General features: G+C 34.7%; 1 protein-coding gene across 1 annotated transcript; it reads right to left on the minus strand.

Annotated features, from left to right (window-relative positions):
- Positions 1–322: 322 nt before the first annotated feature.
- LOC116016486 (V-type proton ATPase subunit a1-like) lies at positions 323–9592 on the minus strand. Its single transcript, XM_031256771.1, has 18 exons — positions 9253–9592; positions 7857–7901; positions 7242–7364; positions 7042–7149; positions 6539–6649; positions 6266–6439; positions 5855–5992; positions 5522–5629; positions 5299–5406; positions 5062–5210; positions 4406–4559; positions 4123–4283; positions 2474–2680; positions 2187–2370; positions 2025–2108; positions 1154–1347; positions 1002–1061; positions 323–905 (listed from the first exon to the last, which is right to left on the minus strand). The coding sequence occupies exons 1-18, from the start codon at positions 9391–9393 to the stop codon at positions 701–703; spliced, it is 2454 nt and encodes an 817-aa protein (XP_031112631.1). The 5' UTR covers positions 9394–9592; the 3' UTR covers positions 323–700.
- Positions 9593–11093: the final 1501 nt, after the last annotated feature.

An 11093-nucleotide genomic window follows, 5' to 3' on the forward strand; every position in this document is an offset into this window, starting at 1 on the left:
AGACGACACATTCGGAGTAATCAACAAGGCAAAAGTAATAAATGTTTGAAAGCGAGTCTGTTCCCAACCATTTATTATCGTCAAATACTTTTAAAAAGAGTCACAATAATTTTGTCAGAACATAAATATTAAGATACGGTTACGTTTTTCTATTAGTCACTCAGCTGTCACAATTTCCTTTGTTAACAGCAATTCACCATTCACCAGGACTGGACGACCATAATAATAATAAATAAGTTTGGATAATAATAAGAAGTAAAAATATGATTGGATAAAATACTTGCGTGCTAGGAACGAAGAAGGTTTAATATAAGGAATTTAGTTCAAAAACAAACTTGATACGGCTTAAGCTTCTATATAAGGAATTGAATTCATTCTTCTTTTCTCTACTGTCCAAATTAAAACAAGTGCATGAATAGAGCAAAAAAGTTCCTTCTTTACAACTGTGTCTCAATCCCCTATTTGGGGGAGAAGATGAAAAGACATGTATGTATAAGAAAAATATACAAATATCTATTTCATTAGTAAACAGATCTATGACCCGAGCCCAATTCCCTTTTGTAAGACTTCACTGAAGAAAAAATTCTTAGCCACTACTTACAACTCCTGTGCTAGATGCAGCTAGCTAGCTGCTTGACTGACAAACAAAGCCGACCAAAATTGGGGGCCCCTATGAAGTGTTCAGTTAACTTGTGTTGTATTAATCATCGTCGTCTGCTAACAACTCAAAGGAGAATGGCTTGAACTTGTAGCCATCACCGTGATAAAACTTGTTCTGAAATTCCACCCAATGAAGACGTAATGCGTGAAGAAAAGCACTCAGAGTCTCCATCATGAGCAGTATGAATGCTGTTGCAAAGGCAAACACTGCCAGCCCCACTAATCGAATGATAAGGTTATCATACCTGCAATAGCAATCATGTAACTAGTTGCATTCAAACAGAGTGAAAGAGGAAAACTTTCTCGTATGCTTCTCAGAATAAAGGCCTATGAGAACATACCCCCAAGCAAGGAGGAGAACTTTCTCGTAGAATACGGTCGATAGTTCAGAGTGAGCCAAACTGTAACAACAGAAGAATGTATCAATCATATATAATTTTATTAAAAAATAATAATAATTTATGATCAATAATAGGTGACATGACCAACAAACCTCAGAGCCCATAGCCGTAGATATGAAGCTGTGTTAGATACAGCACCAAGGACAAACTCAATAGAGTGTATCATTTGATGCACAAAAACTTCACTAAAATTGAATTCCTCCCGATGCTCCCTGGCAGAATCAGGCTCTTCCTCAATATCCAACTCAGAGCTTCCAAGCATCCGATATGTACGACCTTGAAATCTCTAATCATTGAAAAGCACAAGTTCAATACATCACTAACAAGTTCACCAACTGTCATATCTTACAAGGTTACCATTGCACCAAATAAATTACACAGAGAAATTAACATATTGAAACAACTAAACCAGCCGTTTGACAGATCTTCAGCCTATGTTATCTCCTTGCTAATCAGAAAAGTTTTTTTATCAATAAAGCCTCTTTTCTTCTTTTTTTTTTTTTTTTTTTGCAAATAAGTACTCAAATTCCAACACACTTCTAGGTGATGAAAGAATTTCAAAACATTGTGGAACTGATCAATTTGAAGGTGTAAGAATATCAAGTAAAAGGAGCTGCTTTTACTACTCTGATTGCTGTTGTCTGTTGAGGAGAAAACAAGAAATTGTAGACTCAACTACAACAGCCAGAAAGGAATATATATCCAGCACAGTTACAAGAACGTTTAGTTTGAAAGATCACTAGCAAGGCTCAATGTTAGTGAGGTTTTTGCATTATCCACAACCTTATCTGTGCAATTGGCATTGGACATGATTACATCCAATCTACAGTTATGAATATCAGGTAAGAATGGGAGGTAGCAGTAATCCAAGAGGGAGGCAAAGCATATTTACTTAATGAAGACATTATATTAGGATTTCATACTTGTGAAGGGTGAGAAAGCAGAAGTTATTAGATGCAATACCTCAGTGTGGAGTCTCTTCAAAATAAACGGTTTTGGGAAGAGCATCCAGGGAACAGCAACAAGGGCTAAAAGCAATAAAATAACCTGCAGCAATATATTCTTTAATCAAACAAAGCAGAACAAAAAGTGTTCCAATGTTATGAAGATGTAAATGGTCTCTACCTGCAGCACACTTTGCCCCCAAAATAATTTATTTTCACCTAGATCGTCAAAAGGGCTTAGGAACATGTAAATCATAACATGGTAGAGATCTGCTTGAGAACCAGTGCACCATTTGACAACAATGAGAAGTGAAAGATATCCAAAAAGGCTGTTGAGAAAAATCATCTGTGGAACAAACTGATACCTGTTAAGCAATTCACACAATAAATTTCTTTTCTTGAACAGGGGAATCATCAACTGAAAAGGAAAAAGGGGGAGGGGAGGAAAGAAAAGCAAAATTCACATACTTAATATCAAGTGAGCTGTTGAAGAAGCGGGCATTGAAGTAACTTAATATAATACCCAGGTTCATTTGTGCAATGCCTAACAGGATAGACAACTTCATCTTAAGGGAGTTCAAGAAAGGCAGTTCTGAACGGCTACCACGCCAACTTGGGTCCACACCGAATGGATAAGGGTCTGTATATTTGATTAAGCCAACTGAACGTGCATCACTGTCAAGGCAAACATATATTGTAAGTAAATACACAAACAAGGGAAAATCTTATAACTTCAATACCCTAAATAAAAAAGACCCTTGGGGACAGTTCAATAGTGGTGGAAAAATACTTCAGTTTTCCAGAAAAAAACTGGAAAAAAAAAATGGAAAATAGAGTTTTGTATTTAAAAGGAATGCTTTTTGAATTGGAAAACAAAGTTCCGTTCGCAATTTTCAACATTCACAGAGAATATTTGAAAACACAATATAAAAACTAGAAGATTTTATTTATTTTTTTAAAAATGTTTTCTTCAGTAAATAGACAACATTTTCCATATGTTTTCCAAAGTGAAAACACACACGAATCACCACTCACTACCACCCTTGCTACTGTAACCCGCCCACTATTACCACCAAATCCCTAAAAAGTTCCATAAAAAATGTATGTACAATGACTTGGGTAAGGAAGAGAAATCAATCCTATATAGAAATTCTTATGTAGTCACAACCACAATGTACAGATAATAACAAATTCAAGAGCATGTAAAAGTGCACACACATATATTTGAGATTAAAAGGCGTCCAACCAAGGCACATCTTAGTTTAAAGGCACTTAATGACATAAAATCTAACCTTCCAGGTGTAGTCAAAGCCCACTACATATCAACCTCATATAATCTACAATTCAATCTTAACCAAGCATGGCAATATGGTTCAAAGTGTTCAGTGTTTTCATTTGGAGTGTAAGGTAGAAGCTTAAAAATAAGCTTTGTGTTATAATCTAAGATTGGGCAGAGGTCAGTCAACTAGGTTATAATGCACATGGATCAAGTCACACTACAAGATCGAATCCAATCAATTAAATAGTCTAACACATGACCATATAAAGGCATATGTTTCTATTTTTTCAATGTGGGACTCTTAACACCCCCTCAAGTGGACAATTGGGGCATTTTGAATCTAACCAGTTGACCACTTCCATTTGGATTGGACCTTCCCCTTGAAACAAAAGCTTAATGGAAGCTTGGGATTGGACCCTCGCCTGAAACATAAGGTACGGAAGCTTGCACGCCACCAATACCACGTGTAACACCACACGGGCAAACAACTGGGTGAACGGGTCACAAGTTGCTAGGACTTGATATCTAGACAAACTACCATGCAAACAAAGTGGGCCAATTCCAAAACAAGCTCTAATACCATGTTATAATCTAAGATTGGATTGAGGTCACTCAACTAGGATATAATGCACATGAGCCAAACCACACTAAAAGATTGAATCCAATCAATTAGTTAATCTAACCCATGACCTTATAAAGATATATGTTTCTCCCTATTTTTTCAATGTGAGACTCTAAACACTCTGCATAAATGTTTTATTTTAAATTTTAATTGTAATAAACTCATTATTGACGAATACATTAGCATAAATGTAAGCAATAATAATTTATAGTATACCTGCATGTAGCATCTCGGCATTTATATGCAGAGTTGCCAAATATGTGAAAGGGAACAGAGAAGAATTCGTTGTATATCAACCCACAGTAAATTGAAAATATTGACATTAAGAGAAGCACATAGCGGCCACCAAAGAGCATCTCCATAAAGCTCCCTAGTTTCTGGCAACAAAAGGAAACTAATTAGAATATCATTACACATGCATATACATAAAAAAATACATACCAAATAGAACAATTTCTATAGAGGACACCAGTAGTTAAACATACTAAAGAAGTCATACCTGAGAACCAAGCTTATTCTCTCGAGCTATAAGAAATAAAGCTCCCAGTAACAAACAAATTCCATGACCCCAGTCACCAAACATCACAGCAAACAAAAAAGGAAACGTAATGACTGTATAAACAGCAGGATTTGCCTCCTGGTATTTTGCAACTCTGCAAGAATATGCATTTAAATTAGTGATTTACTTTTCAATCCTGAATGTATAATAAACAAACAGGTTTGTGTGTTATTTTTTATTTTTAAAAACACAATAAAAAATTTGTTCATGAATTTTAGAAATGTATAAACAATACCACAAGGCTCCCATGTTATATTGAGGGAGGGGGATGTACACAAACTTACATCCATTTTCAAAGAGGAGGCTTCAAGGGCTTAAACCCATGAGTCCATGTCATCAAAGAGGTATCAGGTAGGCACTTGGGCCCTACACCAAGCCCAAACTTCTAGCGAAGTCTAAAGTGGACAGATATTATAGACCACATAAATCTTCATTTGAATTAGTGATTTACTTTCTTTTTTTTTTTAACTAATTCAAAGGGAAGTGTATTTGACACGCACACACACAAAGCCCATAAAGTTTAGGCTAAATGCCTTCACTTTCCTAATAATTTAAAAAATAAATAAATAAAATCTGTTGCATATTTTTTAACTTACCCATATGCATCAACAATTTCTTGGAATGCATTTGTAAAATGGTTTGTTCTGAAGTATGTTGGAGGTGACTCAATAGCATCCATTACATGAAATATTATCCCCACTTGTGAATTGCTATCAAATGTAGCACGCTGCAAAGTCTCTTGAATCTATATTGCCACAACATTTCCCATGTAAGCTAATATAAATATAACTAAATGTCTTATCCACACAAACAAGAATAATTCAGAAAACTACCTTAGCCTTTGCAAACATCGGACACCAGCCCTCACCAACAAGACATTTCTTTGTAACATCAAAATTCAGCATATTTAAAGTGTCATAGACAGCCTTTTCCCTTCTAACCTAGAAAATATGTGAAGCTGACTCAGATTCCTCACTAACAAAAGATTGATAGCATCAAATCCACATCAACAAGCAAACTAAAAACAATCTCTAATCTGAAAATCCCCCTACTTACCATGTTCGCCCACTGGGTTAGCTGAAATCCAATTGAGGTCAATGCCTTATCTCGATGACGTAATCCAGCATCCAAAGTGGTTTCCAATTCAGTTAAACGTGACAAAACCTGCGATGAAGTTAATTCTCTTACAATATTATAGTTGCCACTCACAAATGAAGTAATCTAGATACACAAAACTCAAGGAACACTGAATCATATTCTCAAACGCACGCATATATATCCGAACTCCGACCAAAAAAAAAAAAGGAGTCTTTTAAAACCACAATGAATCCAAGAAAATCCTGTCTTCAACAAAAGAAATAAACGCAAGTAATCTGTTTATTGGCATACTTCAAGAGTAATTTGTCTTCGTTTTATGGCGTCTTCAGGAACAGGATAGCAACTTGCACCAAATGCCTCACAAATTTTCAATATTTTGGTCCTTGCCTGCTCACCTGAAAAGAATACTACAAATACTATTTTCTCTACCTGCAAAAGCAAAATCTGAGGGTCAGCTATAATGAAATAAAGATGTTGGTCGCTGTTGGTAGTCAATGGATAGTAGTAGTTCAAACGAGAGACATTCTGAAATTAACTGTTGATGCAATTATTTCTACACAACTTTTTTAAAGAATTAAACAAACTAACAAAGATAATCTTATTTAAAATAGTGTTACTCCTATCTTCTTTTTTATCCCCTTGGGACAGCTAAAGATCATACACATTTAATTGTGAAAAGAATTAAGTAGAAAAAAATATGACCATTTCATTTGAAGTAGGATCCAGGATTTGATCATCAGCAACTGCCTGATTGAAAAGCATATTTCCCCTCGTAGCACGAAATAACATCCTTTCAAATCTAAGGACTTTGGACTTGCAGATAATGCCACTAATAAATCTTATACCAGACTGGCTGGAAAGTTCAGGACGCAGCTCCTGAAGATAGGAAACATTCAAAATGTGTGTGTGAGTAATTAGAATCACTATTATATGTTATCATGCACAATATTTTAATTACAGGATGAGACAAATCACCTGCTCAAGTAATGATGCTGTATCGGCATAATCATTATTGGAGTGCACATTTTCATTTAATTCTGTTTCCTGATCTGGTGCGTGACTCTGAGTAACAAGAAACTCACCAGCCTGGAATTTTCCAAAATGACACATAAAGACAACATTTGAAGTATGAAAGGGTTCACAAATAATCCAACAACTACAAATTCAAGGTTGTGTACAAATTTTATATGACTCTACATTCCACTTGAAAACAATAGTTACAATTAAATATATGAAGATTAATCAGTCAAAAACAGCTGAGGCCTAGAGCCAACTGAAGTGACACAATTAAAAATAAGAAGATTGATCGTAGGGCAAGGGGCAAGCACAGTTGAGAGTGTTGGATAGTTCAATATAAAGATAGGTGCAAAATCAAATCTTAACCTGGCATTAACAATACTTGGCTTATTATAAACGACGGTATCAAGAGTTTATAGGCTTAGCATATGCTTGAAGTCGGAATAAAACTGATGCTTTACCTTCTGCAGTATCATCTTAAATTCTAAGAGCTCATTATATGATTGATGCAATTTCTCACTGTTCGCATTCATTTCAATCAGCTCATGCTCATGCTCTGCAAGTTGAATCTAAAATCCAAAGGTATAAACGGCATTCGTCACATTCAATAAGGTGGGGAAAAGAGGGATATTCACTTGTTAAAATGTAATATAAAAGAGACCTCCAATTCTTCTAATTCAATATCCGGTTGAGAAGCAGGATTGGGTGAAGGCAATAGACCAGCTTTATGTATCTGATCTTTAAAAAATCGTAGCTTTCGCGACATTTCTGCACATCTTTTTACCTGTGAAAATCCACAGAAAAGTAATAACCATATAAGAAGCATAAAACACAGTAAAGACAATCTCCAGATGACCAGATGCAAGGTGCAATAAAAGTATTCTCACAGGTCCTGTATGCGAACACTATGAGTGCAAATAACATCCAAATTGGCTAAGCCTCCACATAGTAAAGACTGCACTATGAAGATGTACCACAATTTTGAAGTCATTCACATAAAGATATTTTGGGGCCAGAGCAGGCCAAAATGGAGTAGATGCATATATGCCATTGATGTTGGCTAGTATTAGTGGGTGTCATTTGTGACCTTAGTTATTATCCCTAAAGATTGGAGAAAATTCTCTGCCTTTCTTCTATGGGAATGACATTCACAAATCCAAAAACAATTTTCTCTACACATTAGTTCAAAATAGATGTGAATAGCAATAGGCACATCTTATCAAGCAATGTTTTATCCAGGATGTTTAAAACAGTAGAATTTCTCCTTCATAGATACCTGGTTAACAAATGTCCGTTGGAAAGGACTCTTATCTGCATTTAACTGCCCATAGAAAAAGATACAAGGTGAGTGCATTTATCTAAAAGCAGATGGAAACAAAATAGCAAACAGAATACCTACCACATCACTTAAGCCAACCTTTCAAATTGAAAGTGATATAACTATATTAAATTGTTATGTATTGCTACAAAATCCGTTGACAATAGATTTCACACTTAAATACAATGTACAATTCTTGAAGTAGTATATTACAATGCATCATTTTTTTTTTTGTTAGAGACAAAGCTGAAGAGAACTATCCAAATTTGTAACATGCAATGGTTGCACACAGCTTTCAGACAATTATGTAATAACAATCACATGAAGCAACAGTTGCCTATCCTCACATGACTATCGAGGAATTTTTTACTTTATAATAGAAGGGAATTTCATAAGGATGAATCTTATCTGATATGACATCAGATACTCTTTGTACTGGTGGAACAGCTACCTATAACCAGTGAAACCATGAGTTCAAACTAATGAACTATTCTGTAGCGAACAAGGTGTTCAGTTTAATGACCCCATTGCATTGGAAGTTTTGGGTTCAATTCAGAGACTTGGAATTTGGATTTTGATGACATTATTTAAATTGCTTCATTGATAAATGATAAATCACTTTTCTTATATTTCCTTATCCGAGTTTGTTTCCTTATTTAGCAAATTGATTTTTCGGTTAGAAGAGCTGACATATCTAGCTAGTAGTGGTTTCACAGACGAGCTATATGTATGAACTGTGAAAAAAAGTTGGAAATGTTTTAAGAAATGAAAATCTGTGATGTTAATTTCTCCACTCTCCTTCTCTATGGTTCCTTTTACATCCACCTTAACCCACCTCATTATATGTAATTTTCTAGCTCCACCCCACCTTAAAGATTCTTTACTCATTCACACTAAAAAAGGAGTTAATATAATTCAAAGCTTTACCATTGAAATCACACATAAGAGCTTATATGCCATGGCATGAAACATTCTGAAAAGTCCCAAGTTATATGATATCAACAAGTCTGTCTTGATTCAGAGTACTTCACTCGCACTACAACTAGTAGAAAGGTTTAGTACCAATACAACAGCTCTATTCGAATCCTAATAACTCTCTCCCCTCAAACACTGAATCTACAGGACCAAAAGTTGATCACTAAATCCTAAGCAACAAGAAGGAATTGTTCCACACTATTGCACAAGACCTAAACTAGCATCCAAACAGTGATTAAAACTAAACAAAAAATGAAACCGTCAATTCAAACATGGACCAAACCAAATCGTTATATAACAGTAAAAATTCAGCATTAACATGTTCAAGCGTGCTCATATGACATATAGAGATACAAATTCACAGGGAGAGGGAAAGTACATCGCGAAATTGGAGATGGCCGAGCTGGCCGAGATAAGTAATGGCGTGGTGAGCGGACTCGACGGGGATGATGAGCTGCACGAAGGTCATCTTCTCGGAGCGCATCAGATCCATCGGCGGCAAGTTGTCTATGTACTCCATTTCTTACCAACCAAACACGCTCCTCACTGTATCTCTCCAGATCTGGTGATCACACCAGATTTATACACCTTCTCCCCCTCCCTCCCCTCGTGGCTCTTAAGTGTTGCAAAGCTATTAGTGTCGGTTTCTCTATCTCTCTCTCCCTGCCTGCCAAACTGCCGTGTGAAGGATCAAGTGAATCCGGTATTTCGCGTACTGTCTCCCTTTCTCTTTCCTTTTTTTTTTTTCCTCACATTTTTAATCTACAATACTAGCCTTTTGGAATAAAGTAGTAGTAAAATGCACCGAAAATGTCATATGTACTCTCATTTTTACTTTAGATTTTTATTTTCATACATAAAATTTTAATGTAGATATTTGTATTGAAACTCATATAAAAAATTAGTTTATCAAAACCCGCCAGATCAGAGAATCAGATAATAAAATTAATGAAGTAGGATTTAGGGGTACATGTAGTAAAATTCTAAATACACCACCAATCTCATTTTATATATCTATGTCTAATTCAATTAACATATTTTTATCCAATGTTATTTATAATTCAATTTTACATAATACATACTCCGTAAAATTTATATATTAAAAGTGAAATTAAATATAAAATATAATAAAACATTAAAGAAAATAAATAATTAATTTAATGCACAAATAATAAACATAATATGTAATATGTGACAAAAAGTACATACTAAATAATAACCACTATAACTCTTTGAAGAATTTTGTAAGTGAAATGATAATATAAATAAATATTTATACGTGTGAACTATGTTAACAAATTTTAAATTAAATTTGTGAACAATTCAAACTCAATTTTTACTATTATGAGATTAGTATAGATTTAACCTAAGGTCAAATCTCACTTACAAAGTTGTAAAACATATTTGAATTTAGCTCAATTGTGCCAACAAAGTCTAACTTGTATTCAAGTTAAACTTTTAATCTTGCATTTTAACCTTTTATTGTTTTTAAAATATTTTATATAGTTTTAAAATTAAATTTTACTAACCTATAAATACGCTTAAAAAATAAAACAAAAGAAAGAACAAATTACTGTAATTGTCATATGAAATGTGGGGCTTAGTGGCCTACTGGCCTTGGACTCTCTTGGAGGCTACGCTATAATGTCAGCAAGTCAAAATCTCACCCACCGAAAAAGTCAGCGGACCGGACTCGTTAATTGAATTAATAAACGTAAATTATAAAGTCATCTGCATTTTGAGTTGCCGATAAAAATATAGCTTCTGTTATGAAACTTAAGGAATTGTAAGCAACAACATACATGATTGTAATAACATAAAGGGAACAACAAGAAGAAATATTGCATGAGAATGGAGGAAGGGAGGAACTTTCATTATGCTCATCAAAGGATTACATGTTCTTCTCTAGGAAGAACTAAAGAATTGAAGTACATATTAGAATGAAATATACGAGCATATATATAGGAAGTAAGCTTGACCCTTCGATACTCCAAAGGACACTTGAGCCTTTATATGTCCAGAAATACAATAACTGAGATAATGGCCACACATTGTTATTATATTCATAACACTCCCCCTTGGCCATTATCTTATCATATCCATGCCTCGTTAAAAAAAACCTCGCTAGAAAAACCCGGTGGGAAAAACCTAGCCGAGGAAAAAAGAGTACATAATATGTCTAATTATGTGTTGCACTGGTTGCCTCATTAAAAACCTTAT

Source organism: Ipomoea triloba, chromosome 4 (assembly GCF_003576645.1).
Source record: "Ipomoea triloba cultivar NCNSP0323 chromosome 4, ASM357664v1".
Classification (NCBI taxonomy): Eukaryota; Viridiplantae; Streptophyta; class Magnoliopsida; order Solanales; family Convolvulaceae; genus Ipomoea; species Ipomoea triloba.